The sequence below is a fragment of the Medicago sativa genome, chromosome 3, assembly GCF_051527215.1.
Source record: "Medicago sativa cultivar Bolivia chromosome 3, Bolivia_mono, whole genome shotgun sequence".
NCBI lineage: Eukaryota > Viridiplantae > Streptophyta > Magnoliopsida > Fabales > Fabaceae > Medicago > Medicago sativa.
Genome location: NC_140751.1, coordinates 9755405 through 9775146, shown reverse-complemented (window position 1 = coordinate 9775146; position 19742 = coordinate 9755405). Strand labels below are relative to the sequence as shown.

General features: G+C 36.4%; 1 protein-coding gene and 1 long non-coding RNA gene across 2 annotated transcripts; both read left to right on the top strand.

The window, feature by feature from the left end:
• Positions 1 to 1230: 1230 nt before the first annotated feature.
• On the top strand, positions 1231 to 10229 carry LOC146935545 (uncharacterized). The gene is made up of 3 exons (XR_015030276.1): positions 1231 to 1831; positions 3691 to 8060; positions 9919 to 10229. It is a non-coding gene; the product is annotated as an uncharacterized LOC146935545 (long non-coding RNA).
• Positions 10230 to 12013: 1784 nt separating this feature from the next.
• On the top strand, positions 12014 to 13076 carry LOC146935544 (uncharacterized). The gene has a single exon (XM_085757636.1). The coding sequence runs from the start codon at positions 12070 to 12072 to the stop codon at positions 12928 to 12930; it is 861 nt and encodes a 286-aa protein (XP_085613762.1). The 5' UTR covers positions 12014 to 12069; the 3' UTR covers positions 12931 to 13076.
• The last annotated feature ends 6666 nt before the right edge of the window (positions 13077 to 19742 follow it).

The following is a 19742-nucleotide window of genomic DNA, read 5'->3' as shown; positions in this document are numbered from 1 at the left end:
CTATATCAATACCCACCAACTTTCTTTTTTCTCCCTCGTTATTTTTATCTCCCTCAACATTTCTTTTTTCTCCCTAAATCTGCTTACCACCCTCACCACGCTTATTACCATACCTATCAAAACTAGACACCTTTGCCACCACCTTACAATCACCAAACTAGACATTATTCACCGCTTTTAACAATTTATCAACATCCTTAACCTTAGCATAACATACAAAACCAAACAAAGCACTATTAACATTACGCTTTCTAGCCAGGTAAACATCCTCCATAATCCCACAAACCTCAAAACCTTGTCTTAAAGCGTTATAATTAATATTGTCTGGAACATTGGTAAAATAAAATGAGACAAATTGCGGAATTACTGTACCGTTAAGGTCATGCTGGTGTTGTTCTAGTTCATAATGTTTATATGTCCTCACCAAAGTATTATATTCACCTGCTAGCATCTTGTTTCTGCCTTTTACCTCCCGACTGTTTGACCGTGGCCTGGGAAGCACCTCCCTCTCATCTGCACGACCAGAGATAGCAGCGCGCCTATAATCTCCCTCCTTGAGTAAATCCGTTAACACCGGCTGCTGTTTGGTTGGATCAAGAATGTGATGTCGTGAACGGTCAGCTTCGTTGTCCACTGCCAAAACAGGTTCGTACCTTTCATGTGAAAGCAAATTACGTCGATACCTGTAAACCCTAGGTTCTACATGATCAGCACCATGATCATTACTGCGAAACCTCTTCCTTGACACCAACCGCTATTGATGAATTGGCAATCGTCCTCCACCTCGCTGTGCTCCTCCACCACGAGACCGATCATGGCGCGAATACTGTAGGGTAACTCACCCATCATGAGAAAGAATATGTTTGCAAAATTCACGTGAATCCTCAGTGTCGTAGTCTCCCCAATCTGAATCGACCCTAGCCCTAACCCTAGACTGTCCTTGTCGCCTTGAACCTTATGCCACTGCTCCTTCTGAAGCTTGTCATGTTTGTCTTCCACCTGTTCCTGCTCTTTCCCTCTTCGCGGTCTCACGTCAGACCACTCACCCCTATCCCCCCCCATATAGTGGCAACCTGCTTGGATCCCTTCCCCCTATAGTACCTTACTTTCGGTGAAGGTGAATACCGATGCGGTGGCCCATGGTGGCGGCGCGCGCTTCTCTCTCTCTCTCTCTCTCTCTCTCTCTCAGGACCACTCTCTCTGTAATACCCCGCCTGTCAGTATCAGAATATTACCAGTCGATCGTGCCAGAGGAATTAAGTTCATGGAAAATAAGTGTGATGGAAATATTTTATGGGATGTCAGCTTAATACGAGTTAAGTATCAGTGTCGTATTAAACACGCTTGGAGCAAGGGCAATTTAGTAATTGCACGTTTAAGAGATATTTATTTGATTTAGGCTCAAATATCTCACTTTCCACTCTTCATTCTCTCTCTAGGTTTTGGCAAGAAATTCTTCTCCTCCTTCTCTCCTCTTTCACGCCCTCCTCTCTTCTCCTTGCCATCCAAGAATTTGATTCCATCTTTATACATACTTGAGCAAGGATTCTTCAAGATCATAGTGAAGAATGGAAGCTTGGTTTGGATTGTTACCACTACTCTTTCTTTTGTCCAAGAGAACCTCAAGAGGTTAGGGTATTGGTTATGATGGAAGTAGAAGCATGATTTTGTGCATGATGTGGTTCTTTATGATCAAGAAACAAAGAGAAAGATGGAGGAAGTGGGATTGATGAGCTAAAGCCATGGATTGTGTTGAACCAAGAGCAAGGGTTTTGGCATTCTTGAAGCTTAGGACTTGGAGGCTTTGGAAATCAAGTGCAATCCTATCTAGGTGAGTTCCATAGATAGATTACCCACCTTTGGGGATTGTTTAATCTTGTGAAGGATAATGATTTATGTTAAGTTTAGTTTTTATGAAACTTTAGTACCCCAAGCCAATTCTAGTTGATTATATGTTAAAAATTGCCATGAGTTATGTTTAAATGATGCTATACATGTTGTTGTATGAGTTTGATGCATTACAGGGTCGAATTGGACGAGTTTTGGGTCGAAAATGGCGAAAACCCGTAGCCGAAAACACCGAAAACGCAACAATCGCAGCGCTGCGCCTGTACAAGGGCGCTAGGCGCCCACACACAGGGAGCCAGCGCTAGGCGCCCCACTCCTGGCGCCAGGCGCCCCAGACAGGACAACCTCCGCGTTGTTCTGCGTTCGGGTGCTTGGGGGCAGTCGTGTGGGGGTCCGTAGCGATCATTTCGAAGTGTTCTTTCACTGTTTTCACTTATTTTTCTACTGGAACAAGTTTGGATTTATCAAATCATAGAATTTATAAACGGCTTGAAACTTGGGTTTATGGCATTTTCAGTCTCTAGTAATTAATGAAACTTTGCACGCATCTTCAATTGATCCTTGCATCATTAATCATGGCAATCTTAGCATGTATTACAAGGATGGCTCAAGAGAGTTTTAGCCGAATTATTCGGGTAGCAAAGAACTAGGCATGGGATGAAAGTAGAGCCTTGACATAGCTTGTCAAGAACTAGAATAGTTAGAAGAGAATAGAATGCTAGACATGAGTAGTATGTTTGAATAGACGCGAAGTGAAATAGAATATTATCTTCGCATAAGAGCTAAGTGTCATACGAGTATGTCAAGATGTGAATTGATTAGATATCTCTTCACATAGAAGGTTAAGCAAGCACATAGTTTACCTCTAGTCGGATCGTATAGACATCCGGGGTAAAAGAGATAGCTAGTATAGATTTAATACTCATGCATATATTTAGACCAAGACTTTTAAGTTAAGGTGCCATGTCTCTTGTGACCACACTAGGTTGGTTCAAGAGGTTTCCATTAGGTGAAACGGGGTTAGCCGTAAGGAACCCGCATGTCACTTAGTAAGTAAGAGGTAGTGGTCGTGTCTCTTGTGTCCGCACTAGGTTGGTTCAAGAGGTTTCCATTAGGAGAAACGGGGTTAGCCGTAAGGATCCCGCACGTCACTGCAGGAGTGCCGTTGGTTATACCTTAGATAGGTTTCCATCGGATAGATAGGGAATGCGCTCGGGGTTACTCCACTCAGGGCTTTCCGTAAAATGAACTCAGATAATGTTTGCTTGTTAAACGCTAACTTTATGAATGAATCTGACTGTGCATATTTATTAGATATATTATGTCATGTCATAGAGCCTTGACGTAGATCGTCAAGAATTAGTAGAGCCTTGACGTAGATCGTCAAGAATAGTAGAACATAGACGTAGATCGTAGAAACTAGTATGATAGCAAGATAAGATACGTTGTTAGAAACATCGTATTATGCATTAGAGCAAATAGAGAAAGATATGCCGATGACGGTCTTAGGTTTCCCCTAACCGTCCGGTTTAGAATTGTGTCATGATTATAGTATGTTTAGGCCTTGATACGTAGAGCGTATTCTTGGCATTGCGGTTTTAGATTCCCCTTGACCGCCATGACACGTATAGGAAGTGAAGCCTATAACAGTGAGATAAGACTATGACGGTCCTAGTATGCACGACCGTCTAAGTATGCAAGTTCCCACACACGTATAATCAACCGTCAGATTGTAACGTAGACACGTGGTGACCGTAGGTTTCCCCTGAGGTTGCCTATAGCTTAGGATTTAGGGGAACTCACTGAGACATTATGTCTCATCCCAATCCTTATTTGTTTCAGATAAACAGGTTGGATTAGCAAGCTAGTAGCTGAATGGATGTTACGACAAGTGTTCGTTCGTACCCGCTGCAGGACAAGATGGTTAATCAAGGATGCATTCATAATATCTTTAGAAAAGATGAGTTGTATTATTATGTACGAACACATTTGGTTGTATATATATTCATTCGTAGTTGTTTTGTTGTTAAATATTAATGTATCCAATACTAAATTTAACGCACGTGCTAGGCATTCTAGATACGTCTAGTATGGGTGTTACACTTGGTATCAGAGCAGGTCGATTCAGATCGTGCCTTGGGTCATTAAGTTACAACAAAGGTAGTGGGACTATTGGGTTCCAGGTAAATGTTCTAGTTGTTGTTGGTAGTTGAGCTTGATCAACTCAATTTAGCATTCGACGATTAGAATGGATGCCTGAGAGCTGAATAGGACCCTGGAGGAACGAAGTATGTGATTAAGATGCACCGGAAAGTAAGAACTCGGAATGAGTATTAGTAAAAGTTGATCGTGCCAGTAGGTGGCCGGTGAATTAAGCAAGTATAAGTATGAATCCTTCGGGAATGTAAGGCAATGTTAAGAAGGGGCGCTTAGACAGCGTTGGGTAAGTTGTTGATGATACTTCGTATACCCGTAAGTGGAGAATACAAAAATATCTTAGCAGGACCTGAAGCTTCAGTAAGGGTCGTAGTTAGAACGGAATTGTATTCCAGAAAGTAAGCGCAAGGCTCCAAGATAGAGAGCAGTCGACGTAGGTTGACGGGATTAATAGACTCTCAGGATTAGCATTATGTTATTGAGATTATGGACTTGAATGTTCAAAGTGAACGAGGTTCTAGTGTTCGGGAAGCTACGTTAAGCGGTAACGCAGAGAAGTAAGCTACTCGTAGTAGAAAAAGGATTCAGTGAAAGTTTTATGTTAACAGGAATGAAGCATTAGTTTCCAAAGTGCCGAGAGTTGTATCGAATTAGGTTGATGCTTGCCATGCATATGTAGTAGGATATTTTAGATGTTGGGAATGACTGATGTGCATTAAATTACTTGAGAAATAAAAAAATTTATGCAAACTATGTTTTGAAAAAAAAATTGAGCTGAAGAAACTCATCAATAGCGAACCCAGAGCAAAATTTTTCAGTTCGTCTCTAGGGAATGCAGTGACTATTGGAGAGTTGTCTTCACCATCTTTTATGCAATGAGAAATTGTTTTTTTTTTTATATCGAGTGACAAATGCATATCACCCCCTAAAGATTCAAAAGAGGAAAAGGCATGGGCAACCATCAACGAAAATCGATCTGATTTAACGTGACTTTGGAAGTTAATGTATCAAGAAATAAGAATGAGTTTAGACCAAGAGTTTAGAGGCACCAATATCTAGAATGGAAGTTACAGATGTGAAGGCATAAAGTAAGGAGTTAAAGTGGTGCAGTCATATGAAATCACGAGGATTTGGATTTCGCAGAGTTAAGAGTACCCCTCGAATCTATGTTTTGCTTGATGAACTTGCGAAGGCTCGTTAGGATGCTAAGTTGTAAAGTTTACATGATTTTAGAAAGACATACGCATATGGGTGATTGAAGTTGATATTTTTTTGTGAAATTCAAAATGAAATTTTGTAGGTACCGGTTTGTTACGACTCGTGTAGTTTTGGCTAAACTCACTAGGACTAAGATTTGATAACACATACGTGTTATCAACTCGTCCTGGGATTTTAGAGTAACGACTGGGACCTAGACTCAGTATATGTTTTATATATAGTTGTAAATCATCAACGTCAATGACCCATGTGCTAATTTACGAAATTTTATTAGAAAGAAAAATTAACGAGCAAGCATAGGAAGGATTGAGCAAAACATAGTATGCGAGATACGAAGCTACAATGTTAGATGCATAAGGAAGTATGTCCAAATGCAAGATTAGTCTACCATGAGAGGTTGTAAGATCGTTTCATGGAATAGTAATTATGTAATAGCAAAGGTGTGCTCCTTGAGTTAAGTTGCTCAGGAATAAGAGTAAGTGTGACATTGTTATGTCCAGAGGTAAGTTTCCTTGAGATTCAATCTTACCAGCAAAGAGTAGAGCGAGGTTGCAGAGTAGCATGCAACATAGAAGTATTGAGCAGAGTTCAAGCAGACATTAATGTAATAATAGAAGAAGAATAAAGGTTATTCGTCTCGACGGATCAGAGTAATGGTTGATGGCAACCGATGAGAATCAGAGTAGCGCAACGGAAGTTAATTAATTAATTAAGTTGCGAACAGTAGCCATGGAACATGGAATTTTGTAGTAAGAATCCTTGTGGAAAAAAAAAAGATGTTTGAAATAGAGATACCATTTCAGTGAGAAGTATTATGTGGAAAGCGAGGAGTTCTCGTTATGTTAAGTAAGTATAGATGCTTATGCAGCCAATAATGATTAAAGTAAAAGTTTAAAGAAAGCATCTTCACTCAGGTAAGATGAGAAAGACTAGAGTTAACACAGATGAATTAATCGAGTTGCCTTTTGGTGATGTCTAACTCGTAGAAGAGCTGTTGGTTAGTCAGAAAGAGTATATGCTATGTAATGGAGTACGATTGATGAGTTATGCCTGACGAAGTACATACCCTCTTATACCATGCTTGTTAAATGATAACGATACCTTCTAGAATGGTGTCAAGCCATGATTTTATAACTTTTAAGGATAAGATTGGTATTGAGGAACTTGGGAACGATGTTTATTTTAAAAAAAAAACATGAAATTTCACATTGTTAAAACTGATGAGATATGTCGTAAGCGGGTAAGTTCACTTAAGACGTACAGACTTCAGAACCAGCTTGTTAGAGACAAGTGTGAAGGAGAGTCATAAAACCTTTTTTTTTTAGATATAGAGACTCGTCCTGTGGTTCTGCAGTACTAGTATAGACTCAGTTTTAAAATGATATTTTCTAGTCATGCATCTATTCGTTCCAAGTGCCTTTGTACCAAAGTTTAGAAACTCTTAGAAACAAAAGCTAGAATGAGTATCGTTATTAAATAACAAGCAATGGCGCTAGAAAGTATGCCAATACTAGAAGATAGAATTTTATGAATGACAATACCCATGTGATACTCATGTCGTACGAGATGCACAGATTTGTGCTTTGAGTGTCCAATGCAAGTGCAAATGGACTTAGTAGAAAGTTTCAAGAGCATGTGAATCACCAGACAGGTTAATAGATTGTCAGATGAATCAGTGTAGTTGAGCTCACTTCTTTATGCCGAGTTAAACGAGCTACACATGGATTACCGTTCAGGGAGACTATGAAGATTATGTATGCGTGATAAGATGTATGCATGAAAAGATGTGTTAGATACAAGTAAGCACTGCAGAGCAAACCTGGATATCAGTAGAACTCCAGTTTAAAGGCAAATCCTGAGTGTTTCAGGTAGAGAAAAGTTACTTAGATGCAGAGTTCATGCTAAGCAGAGAAGGAATATATCCGAGACAAGCAATCCTCATATATCAAAAGTTAGTTTTAATCACTATGTTCTTAGATAGTTCTGTGATTGAGGAAGACGTTAAGATAGAAAAGATCATGTTCGTTTATGCGGACTGAGAAGAGGCAGAATTACATGTATTGATAAGGAAAGTATGCTTCAAAACTCTTCGGACCGAGTTTGATCAGATTTAGTATAACTGAAACCAAAGAAGGCAGGTTTTAGTCGCAGCGATTGGTAGATGATTTCTAAATTTCGAGGACGAAATTTCTCTAAGGGGGGTAGAGTGTAATACCCCGCCTGTCAGTATCAGAATATTACCAGTCGATCGTGCCAGAGGAATTAAGTTCATGGAAAATAAGTGTGATGGAAATATTTTATGGGATGTCAGCTTAATACGAGTTAAGTATCAGTGTCGTATTAAACACGCTTGGAGCAAGGGCAATTTAGTAATTGCACGTTTAAGAGATATTTATTTGATTTAGGCTCAAATATCTCACTTTCCACTCTTCATTCTCTCTCTAGGTTTTGGCAAGAAATTCTTCTCCTCCTTCTCTCCTCTTTCACGCACTCCTCTCTTCTCCTTGCCATCCAAGAATTTGATTCCATCTTTATACATACTTGAGCAAGGATTCTTCAAGATCATAGTGAAGAATGGAAGCTTGGTTTGGATTGTTACCACTACTCTTTCTTTTGTCCAAGAGAACCTCAAGAGGTTAGGGTATTGGTTATGATGGAAGTAGAAGCATGATTTTGTGCATGATGTGGTTCTTTATGATCAAGAAACAAAGAGAAAGATGGAGGAAGTGGGATTGATGAGCTAAAGCCATGGATTGTGTTGAACCAAGAGCAAGGGTTTTGGCATTCTTGAAGCTTAGGACTTGGAGGCTTTGGAAATCAAGTGCAATCCTATTTAGGTGAGTTCCATAGATAGATTACCCACCTTTGGGGATTGTTTAATCTTGTGAAGGATAATGATTTATGTTAAGTTTAGTTTTTATGAAACTTTAGTACCCCAAGCCGATTCTAGTTGATTATATGTTAAAAATTGCCATGAGTTATGTTTAAATGATGCTATACATGTTGTTGTATGAGTTTGATGCATTACAGGGTCGAATTGGACGAGTTTTGGATCGAAAATGGCGAAAACCCGTAGCCGAAAACACCGAAAACGCAACAATCGCAGCGCTGCACCTGTACAAGGGCGCTAGGCGCCCACACACAGGGAGCCAGCGCTAGGCGCCCCACTCCTGGCGCCAGGCGCCCCAGACAGGACAACCTCCGCGTTGTTCTGCGTTCGGGTGCTTGGGGGCAGTCGTGTGGGGGTCCGTAGCGATCGTTTCGAAGTGTTCTTTCACTGTTTTCACTTATTTTTCTACCGGAACAAGTTTGGCTTTATCAAATCATAGAATTTATAAACGGCTTGAAACTTGGGTTTATGGCATTTTCGGTCTCTAGTAATTAATGAAACTTTGCACGCATCGTCAATTGATCCTTGCATCATTAATCATGGCAATCTTAGCATGTATTACAAGGATGGCTCAAGAGAGTTTTAGCCGAATTATTCGGGTAGCAAAGAACTAGGCATGGGATGAAAGTAGAGCCTTGACATAGCTTGTCAAGAACTAGAATAGTTAGAAGAGAATAGAATGCTAGACATGAGTAGTATATTTGAATAGACGTGAAGTGAAATAGAATATTATCTTCGCATAAGAGCTAAGTGTCATACGAGTATGTCAAGATGTGAATTGATTAGATATCTCTTCACATAGAAGGTTAAGCAAGCACATAGTTTACCTCTAGTCGGATCGTATAGACATCCGGGGTAAAAGAGATAGCTAGTATAGATTTAATACTCATGCATATATTTAGACCAAGACTTTTAAGTTAAGGTGCCATGTCTCTTGTGACCACACTAGGTTGGTTCAAGAGGTTTCCATTAGGTGAAACGGGGTTAGCCGTAAGGAACCCGCATGTCACTTAGTAAGTAAGAGGTAGTGGTCGTGTCTCTTGTGTCCACACTAGGTTGGTTCAAGAGGTTTCCATTAGGAGAAACGGGGTTAGCCGTAAGGATCCCGCACGTCACTGCAGGAGTGCCGTTGGTTATACCTTAGATAGGTTTCCATCGGATAGATAGGGAATGCGCTCGGGGTTACTCCACTCGGGGCTTTCTGTAAAATGAACTCAGATAATGTTTGCTTGTTAAACGCTAACTTTATGAATGAATCTGACTGTGCATATTTATTAGATATATTATGTCATGTCATAGAGCCTTGACGTAGATCGTCAAGAATTAGTAGAGCCTTGACGTAGATCGTCAAGAATAGTAGAACATAGACGTAGATCGTAGAAACTAGTATGATAGCAAGATAAGATACGTTGTTAGAAACATCGTATTATGCATTAGAGCAAATAGAGAAAGATATGCCGATGACGGTCTTAGGTTTCCCCTAACCGTCCGGTTTAGAATTGTGTCATGATTATAGTATGTTTAGGCCTTGATACGTAGAGCGTATTCTTGGCATTGCGGTTTTAGATTCCCCTTGACCGCCATGACACATATAGGAAGTGAAGCCTATAACAGTGAGATAAGACTATGACGGCCCTAGTATGCACGACCTCTAAGTATGCAAGTTCCCACACACGTATAATCAACCGTCAGGTTGTAACGTAGACACGTGGTGACCGTAGGTTTCCCCTGAGGTTGCCTATAGCTTAGGATTTAGGGGAACTCACTGAGACATTATGTCTCATCCCAATCCTTATTTGTTTCAGATAAACAGGTTGGATTAGCAAGCTAGTAGCTGAATGGATGTTACGACAAGTGTTCGTTCGTACCCGCTGCAGGACGAGATGGTTAATCAAGGATGCATTCATAATATCTTTAGAAAAGATGAGTTGTATTATTATGTACGAACACATTTGGTTGTATATATATTCATTCGTAGTTGTTTTGTTGTTAAATATTAATGTATCCAATACTAAATTTAACGCACGTGCTAGGCATTCTAGATACGTCTAGTATGGGTGTTACACTCTCTCATTCTCCCTGAGTTATATTTATATTTATAACAATCATATCATAATTTCCTTCGGAAAAAATAAAATAAAATTATAATTGACGAATCTAAAAGTTAAAATGTTTAAGGATAATTTATACAATTTGTTTTTTATATTCCCTTCATTAGTGTAAGTATAGACAATCATAAAAAAAAAAAGTAGAGTGAATTACCCTCCCCTCCCCTGAGAGAAACTTGAATACCCTTCCCCCCCCTCTCATATTAAAATATACACTCCTTTCCTTTGAAAAGTAAAATTTATACTTCCCTCATTTATAAGATGCTTGAATTACAACTCCCTCCCTTAATAATTAAATATGCACTCACTTTAATCTATTTTAACATAAATAAATATTTTTATGATATATACTAATTTTGAACTACCATTATTTAAGAAAAATAAATTCATTTTTTTATAATTTAAATGTCAATGATAATTAAATTTAAGCACTTTTCTTTTGATTTTAAAATTTAGGGTATAAAATTAACTTTTAAATAACCATGATTTATTGTCTTTAATAATTTTTCACATATTTTAATTTTATTGTGGGTTGTTTCATATTTTATTATAGGGTTTAAAACTACACATTAATTAAATTGTGGATAAAAAATAGCGAAAAATATGTATTCAAAATTTGATTGTATTCAAATAGACCCGCAATACTATTTTTTTTCCGAAGTGTGTTAGATTTATTTTTTTGCTGGATTATTAGAAATAAAAAAATATTGAGGGATTAAAGTGTAGATTTTAACATAAGAGGGGAGGGGAATGTAATTCAAGCTTCTCTTTGGGGAGAGAGTGAAAATATTTCTAATATGTTTTAAAATAATAGGGGATGGAAGTGTATATTTTAACATAAGAGGGGAGCCAAGTATAATTCAAGCATCTTTGAGGGAAGGGGAGTGTAATTTACTCAAAAAAGTAACCATGTTCATTAAATGAATTCTTTAATTTCAAAAAACTTCAATAAATTAATTTTTTTATTTAATGATGTCCTTTCTTTTTTTTTTTTGTCCGGATTCACATTTATGTTAAAAAAATTCCAATTTCAAAAAAGTATAAAAAGTTTTGGCCAAAACAACTATAAAAAGTTTTTAAAAATTCATATAACCATATTGATGCTAATGTCTTTTCAAAATATATTTCTATTTGAATATTGACATATGTCATATTTTCATACTCAAAGTATATAAAATCACGAATTTAATTAAATGAATTCATTAATTTCAAAAAACTTCAATAAATTGATTATTTTTTATTTAATGATGTCCTTTTTTTTTTTTGACCGGATCCACATTTATGCTAATTTTTTTTTACAAATTTCAGAAAAGTATAAAAAGTTTTGGTCAAAACAACTATAAAAAGTTTTTAAAAATACATATATCCATATTGATACTAATATCTTTTCAAAATATATTTCTATTTGAATCTTGACACATATCATATTTTCATACTCAAATTATATAAAATCACGAATTTATCTAGTATATTGTGTCAGTGTATTTTACACATGCTTCCAATTATGCGTTGTCACATACAATTAGTAAATAAATAAAGTATTAGTTTCCTTATAAAAGTATTAGTTCAAGTGCAATACACTATTTAATAAAAGACATTAATAAATAAACAATTTTATTTGCCCCTTAATCATAAATAAAACTCAATCAATTTAGACATTGACTAAAAAGCAGAAATAAAGAAATAACATTTATGATATGAAAAATTGAATACTGCCACATATTCAAAATCAACAATGATTTTGGGCATTAGATCTTATAAATAGATCACCCCTTAAACTCACTCTCACATCACAAACGTCACTTCATTTCCCTCTCTGTCAAGGTTGTTTTTCTCTTGCAAAGAAAAATGGCCAAAACTCTAGCATTTTTACTACTAATACTCCAACTAGCCTCTTTCATTGCATTTGCTGAAGACACTTTTAATGCGTCTCCTGAAGAGTTTAAAACTCGTCACAAACCATCATCTGCTCCTTCCCCTCACCATCAATCTCCTGCTCATTCCCCTCACCATCACCATCACTTACCATCACATGGTCCCTCAGCTCACCATCACTCACCATCACCCGCTCCATCTCCTCACCATAAATCTCATGCTTCTTCTCCTCACCACCACAATCACTCACCCTCACCCACTCCTTCTCCTCACCACCACCATCACTCACTATCACATAATCTCACTCCTCACCACCATTCTCCTGCTCACTCTCCTCACCATCAATCACATTCTCCTTCCCCTCATCACCATCATAACTCACCATCACCCGTTCCCTTCCCTCACCATAAATCTCAAGCTCCTTCTCCTCACCACCACGGTCACTCACCATCACCGTCTCCTTCTCCTCACCACCACCATCACTCACTTTCACTCACCCACTCTCCTCACCACAAATCACCTGCTCACTCCCCTCACCATCATTCTCATGCCCATTCTCCTCACCATCAATCACATTCTCCCTCCCCTCACCACCATCACTCACTATCACCCGCTCCCTCGCGTCACCATAAATCTCATGCTCCTTCTCCTCACCCCCACCATCATTCACCATCACCCGCTCCTTCCCGTCACCATAAATCTCATGCTCCTTCTCCTCACCACCACCATCACACGCCATCACCTACTCCCTCTCCCCACCACCAATCACCTGCTCCCTCTCCTCGCCGTCAATATCATGCTATTTCACCCTCACCATCACTCACCATTGTCTAATCCTTATAAAGTGTTTAGAACTTAAGCTATCAATTTTGAAGGAAAAAGAAAAGAGCTTGAATAATCAATGGTGAAGAGTGACATTATATGTAATTGATAGTTCTTGTAATAATTCAATATTGAAATAAAGATGTTTATTGCATTTATTTAATTGTTTTATTGTAATAATATGTTTATCCTTTTTTATCATGAAAATTGTCACATATCTTGACAGAAAAAGCTAAAGATTTTTTGCACCCATAAATACATGTCATGTTGCATAGGTATAGTGTGTGTGTCTGTGTGTGTGTATATATATATATATATATATATATATATATGAGATAGGATCCATTGACACCAGGTGTCAAACTTTATATTGACATCAAATCCTAGCCTTGCGTTTCATTTTAATCAAAGGCTCATAATTACTCACATTAAGTAACCATGGACTCTTTTTGTGTGCTTTAATTTTGCTCTTTACTTTTATTTTATTTTTGGCAAACAAATCTCGTTCTTTATGATATTAAGTGCAATTTATTTTTACGGATTATTGTATTGACAAAGGTTAATAGAGGTAAGCAGGATAATTTTCTTTGTTGATTTCAAGTAGACAAATTATCATGACATGGAGGTTTTTTTAATCGATTTCAAATGGATGTTTATAACAGATGATTGTAAAATTCATATTCAAGGGGATCACAGTGATGGAGGGTTATTATATGAATAATTGACATAAACTTCTTGAAAAAGGGGATCACGGTGATGTTGGATTGCTTTTGAATCTTGATAGATAAAATCAACACTTAGTAGACATACATCAATCGACGCTTTTTAATTCTTTTTTTAATTAAATTTCTGGAAATTTCACAATTGACAATTAATTCAAAAAATGCTTTATAGGTTTTTAAACCCTTTGATCAACGAATAAAATCTGGCTGGTTTCTATATCGTGGGACAGTGAGAGACAGGGATAATTTATCAAATGAAAAAATTAGAGAGAGACAAGGACAACAAAGGTGATTATGTTGGATCAACAGAGGTGATTATGTTCCAGTAATTGAGATGATTTTTGTTGCATGTTGCGTTAAAGTAGATGAAGTGGAAACAATAATAATGTGTGATTGAGAAAAAGAATGCACAGGAAATAGAATATGAATACAATTATTATTTGGTGTCAACGAATTCGTTGACACCAGATGTCAACGAATCCGTTAACACCAAATCACATCTGTTGATTTAATTTAATCTAAAGGCTTTTGTTAAATCACTTAACAATGCATGTGAACCATCGCGTACATGATCTTTTATTCCATGGTTTTCCATCTCCTTCCCGTGCTTGCACATGCTCAAACATTTCACTAATCTAATGTGCTGCTCATGCAAATCAAAATCCCACTATTCGATTGTGGTGTAGATTAATTGAATCAAAGATTAAAATATAAATATATTTAACCTAATTTCATATTTCAATTACAAATCAATTTAAAAAAATAATTACAAATCAATTATATGATTGTTGTTCTTAACCAATTCCCGTAATATTTTTTTTTTTTTGCTTTCGCACCGGTTTCCGACCCACCAAAGGTGGGCGACTAATCCGGCTCGTGCGTAGAGGCATGCGCACTGGCCAAGCGTTATTCCCCCTGGGAATCGAACCCGATATTCCCCGGACAATTCCCGTAATATTGAAATATGAGAAATTAAAATCGGAAGCAATCCAAATGTGTGATTATTTTTTAATGATTTACAAACTAATATATCCAAATCAATTTAAACTAGATATTCTCGTACCAAACCCATAATATTGGCACAAATTGTATTCATGAGCTGTTATTGATATGGGAAATTAACAAATAGGGAATAGAGATCTAGATAAAGAATAACAAATTTTCCAGAAAAGAATTAGGAGGAGTATCACGATGCCTCTGATTTCAATTCTAGATTTTCAGTGATTGAAAACAATAATTAATATCTTTTGTCGGAATAAGTTTGAAAGAAGGGTATTTGGATAAAGATGAATAACCCCCAAATCAATTAGGAGAAGCTTTGCAATGATGGGAGAGAAACAAACACAAATGAACGAATAAGAGCTTCGATTAGCTTTTCGAAACAAGAGGAAATAGAAATCAACCTACGGCTGAGACACAAACACAAAACTAGGGATTTGAGGGAAAAAAGATACGGTGTCACTTAGTGGCGGAGCCAGAAATTTTAAATAGTGGGGGCAATATTTACATATAAATTTCTAAAATAAAAATAGAATAAAATAAGTGTTACAAAAATATATTGACTATAAATTTTTTTTTTTTAGATAATATTGTGGACTGCTAATTTACACCCACCTAAATACACTAAGGTGTAAATTAGCAAGCTACACCCACTTATATTTTACTAAAACACCATTTTATTTCTGTTCTAATTAAATTTAAATAGAAGGGCAGTTTTGTAACTATCGTAAGGAAGGTCCTTAAAAAAAGAAACAAAAAAGACAATGACATGCTTAAGGTACAAAATATGTAATAGAGACAAACTTTTAAGGAAACAATATTTGGAATGATGAAAGTGATCAGTGTAAATTAGTGAGGTGGGTGTAAACAATTTGATAAAATTAATGAGTGTATATAATCAAGTGGGTGTATGTTGCTAACTTACACCTTAGTGTTTTTAGGTGGTGCAACTTGCTAATTTACACCTTAGTGTTTTTAGGTGGGTGTAAATTAGCAGCCCCTATAATTATAGAAGTAATGTTTTCGAAAAATGAAACTAAATAAAAGAAACAAAGAGTAGGAAAACACATAGAGGAGAGGTGCATGTATTATTTATAATATGTAATCTAGTTATCATAACTCTATCATCATATTTATAATACTCTGTGTATATATGTATGTGCTGGTGCTGGAAATCTATGATGTATTATTATATAGGATGGATGTGAAAAAATCTCAAAATTAGTAGGGGCACTTGCTTGCACAAGAGCCAACATGGCTCCGCCCCTGGTGTCACTGTCGGCAAAATTTGCTCGTGTGAGGTTTTAAGTGGAAAAATATTAGCTTTTGAATTAACAAAATAGACGGTTAAGATTTGGTGTTAATGAATTTGTTGATACCTGATGTCAACGGATCATGACTCTCTCTCTCTCTCTCTCTCTCTCTCTCTCTCTCTCTCTCTCTCTCTATATATATATATATATATATATAGGATCGTAGTCTTTCTATGAGCGATATTTTTCTTCATAGAGTATGACACGAATGGGGTCTACTCAATTAGTTCGAGGTACATAGTTCTATCAACTAATTTCGACATGGAGAGAGCGCGCATGATGAGGTCTAACTTCTTGCTAAGTTTTAGAAATGTTGGGTCCCCTCCAAAGTAATTAATCTATCTGTCCTATAATAAATGACCCATTTGTAAAAAAAAAATATTGTCCCAAAATAATTGACTTATTTCACTTTTCAATGTAGTATTAATTACTTTTTTCCAACTACACACTCTAATTAATACTACTTTTATCATTTCCAATTCAATATATTTCACTTTGCATTTATGATAATGATGAATGCACCAATACTTAACAACAACACTCAAAACCATTCTCTCTCTCTCCCTCCCTCCCTCTCTCTCTCTCTCTCTCTCTCTCTCTCTCTCTATCTCTCTCTCTCACTTATACACTTTTGTCTTAATATGCATGAATTGAACAAAAGACTAAATTATTTTGGGACGGAGGGAACACCTTCTCTAGGCAGCTTCTCCAAGATAGTGTTCCTACCTATCAATATCTCTTAAGTAGTAGAGGTGTCATTGACATTAGGGGTACACTATGTGTATTTTGTGGAGGTCCGATCAAATATGATAGTCCACTATTTCTCACACGTGTCTTCGCTTGCTAAATATGGTATAAGTCTGTAGGGGTGTCATTGACACCCCTACACATAGTGTTCCTACCTATCAATATCTCTTAATTAGTAGAGGTGTCATTGACATTAGGGGTACACTATGTGTATTTTGTGGAGGTCCGATCAAATCTGATAGTCCTCTATTTCTCACATGTGTCTTCGCTTGCTAGATATGGTATAAGTCTGTAGGTTGGTTATGTTGAGAGTTGGTTAAGAGGAAAATGGAGACGTGGATTGAGCATATTAGTTGACAAGAAGCAGAAAGTAGTCCTCGCTTCCACTTCATTTCGTTGACATCTCATTGTGAGAGCTTAGATAAATACGACATTTGAAAAAAACAAACTGGTGACTTTTAAAAAGTTAAATATATAAGTTTTACATATTTTCAATATAATATTTCTATATTGGTTTTCATAACCAATACCCGAAATAATTTCATGTTTATTTGGTCCCCTAAATAATTTCATGTTTTCATTTTGGTGCCACAATTAATAAAAATGGTGTTTTAGTCCCTCACTTTTTCCTCCGTTTGCCAAATAAATCCCTTATGTCAAATAATTAACACTTCTGTTAATGAGCCCACGTGGCAAAGAAAACCCAGAAAATAGAATTATTTCCTTGTGTTCTTCATCATCTTCATAGAATTCATGAGAAAAAATTCATCAAACAAAACACTTCCCTACCCTTTCCAATTTCTCTTCTCTCTCCCTCAGAATCTCTTTCTCTTTCTCGTTCAGAACCTTCAAAACATCTCATTCAACAAAAAAAAAATCCTTGGTCGCACAAAAGGGGTGGGAAAAAATTGATATGTGTTGGGCGTGTCTCTTTCTCCATCGATTGGAGATTTGATTCAGCTTGAATCAATTTTCGTGGGTGTTGAAAGATTGAGGTTGTTTCAATTCAGATCTGCTGAGGCAATGGATTTGGGTTGCATTCGATTCAGATCTGTGATTAAACCCAGCAACCTTGAGTTGGGTTGCTAAAGCATTGGATGAACAGGCTACTTCTCCAACGGTCAAACATGATTGGGGTTGATTGTTCAAAAGCATTCTGGATCTGTGTTATTTGCTGAAATGAAATGTGAGGATATTAAAGTTCCCCCATTAGTAATGGATGTTACTTGCTGTGATGGTGCTTTTCACTTTGTTGTGAGGATATTGAAATGAAATGTTATTGCAATATCCTTAAGAACAACAACAACTCAAGAACCTAATAATAGAAATGGATGTTGAAACAGTAGTTAGGTGTGTGTATGGTGCTGCAAAACCTGTTGCAATTGATGAGTTAATCATAGAAATTATTGCAAGGATAGAGAATATTGTTAATGAAATTTTCTACATTCATTTTTTTACAATCATTATTGCAACCCCTCAATTTTCTACAATCATTTGTTCTGTTAATGAAATTCCTTTACTGACAAAAAAAAAGATGTTGTTGTTGTTGATTAATTAATTTGTTGATGTTGTTGTTGTTCTAAGAATTGTTGATGGCGAACATTATATGAATTTTGGAGATTAGATCCTGTGTTGTTGTTGATAGTTGTTGTTTCTGAAATTTTTCTGGATTTTTCTCATGAATGTTGATGAATGAGAGTTGAAGATGATGAAGATTAGTAAGATAGAAGATGAAGAAAGAAAAAAATTAGGTGTTGTTGGTACACCGTAAGTTACAATAGACACACATAATTCAATGGTGATCTTCTTAGCGAATAAATCAAACGGTTAAAATTTAAAAAACTAATGAAGTCTATGGTGGACAACTCTTAAGATTGATCCACCATAAACATTTGAAGTTAAACTTAACAGTCAAGGATTTATTTGGCAAAGGGAGGAAAAAGTGAGGGACTAAAACGCCATTTTTATTAATTATGCGACCAAAATGAAAACATGAAATTATTTAGAGGATCAAACGATCTAATAAACCTATTTTGAAAGTATACATCGAGACGAATCCAACAACATCTTATATAATGTTATTTATCATTATATATTAGCAGAACAATATTGTCAAAGTAAGTTAGGTCAATGGTTACACAATGTCAAATAGGTAATCTAATATTAGACGGAGTGTCCGTCTGTCCACTCTTCTTATTGCTAATGCATATAAATTACAAAAAGTAGTTTTTATGAAATTTTGATTAAAATTAATTTCATTTTGATTAAATTATAAATATATATAATACATATTTTTTATTTTCATATTGCAACAAACGATACTAACTAATGCCTAAGCCCACAACATTGGCTCTATTGTATACACAACAATAACGGCAGGCTTCTGCTTCTCATGAAGATATGCACAGTGAAAGTAAGAAAATTGCTCTCATTTTCAATATGAATGCTAGTTATTGTGATGTTGCCAGCAAAAAGGAAAAATGCCAAATAAAAGCCTTGACATAAGATTTCCCCGTCTAAGATTTCCCCGTCTCTTTCTCAATCTTCTCTCCTTCTCAAAATCATCCACTCGGAGTTGTTTTTCCTTATACCCTAATTAAATAAGTGATTTCCACATATTTTTAGTTTTCTTTAGTTTGTTTTTATGATTTCGTCGTGACATTGTTTGTTTTGATTTTCCGTCTTTGTGCAGTGTATTTGATTTCCCGTCTTAGTGCGGTGTTTATTTGATTGAAAGATTAGCTTTGAGCAAGTGCAAATCTGATCAATGACTTTTGTGCCGTCAACGTTGCAGATCCGAAGACATGAGTATTCTGGAGACTTGAATATAGTCGTATTTGTAGGCATAGGTACTTTGTCATTTTATGCTATTAACATGGATGTTGTGAGTTTGTTCGCAGAATCATCCTTTTTGTTTTTAGCGACTTTGGATTTGAATTGTATCGATGTACTCTGACAACTTGAATGAATGAATATCGTTTATTGTTGTAAAAAAAAGGGTTAAATATGTTTTTGGTCCCTGTAAATATGTCAACTTTTCGTT

Bases quoted from the DNA above. Each gene is read 5' to 3' on its own strand.
- LOC146935544 (XM_085757636.1), top strand. From the start codon at position 12,070: ATGGCCAAAACTCTAGCATTTTTACTACTAATACTCCAACTAGCCTCT.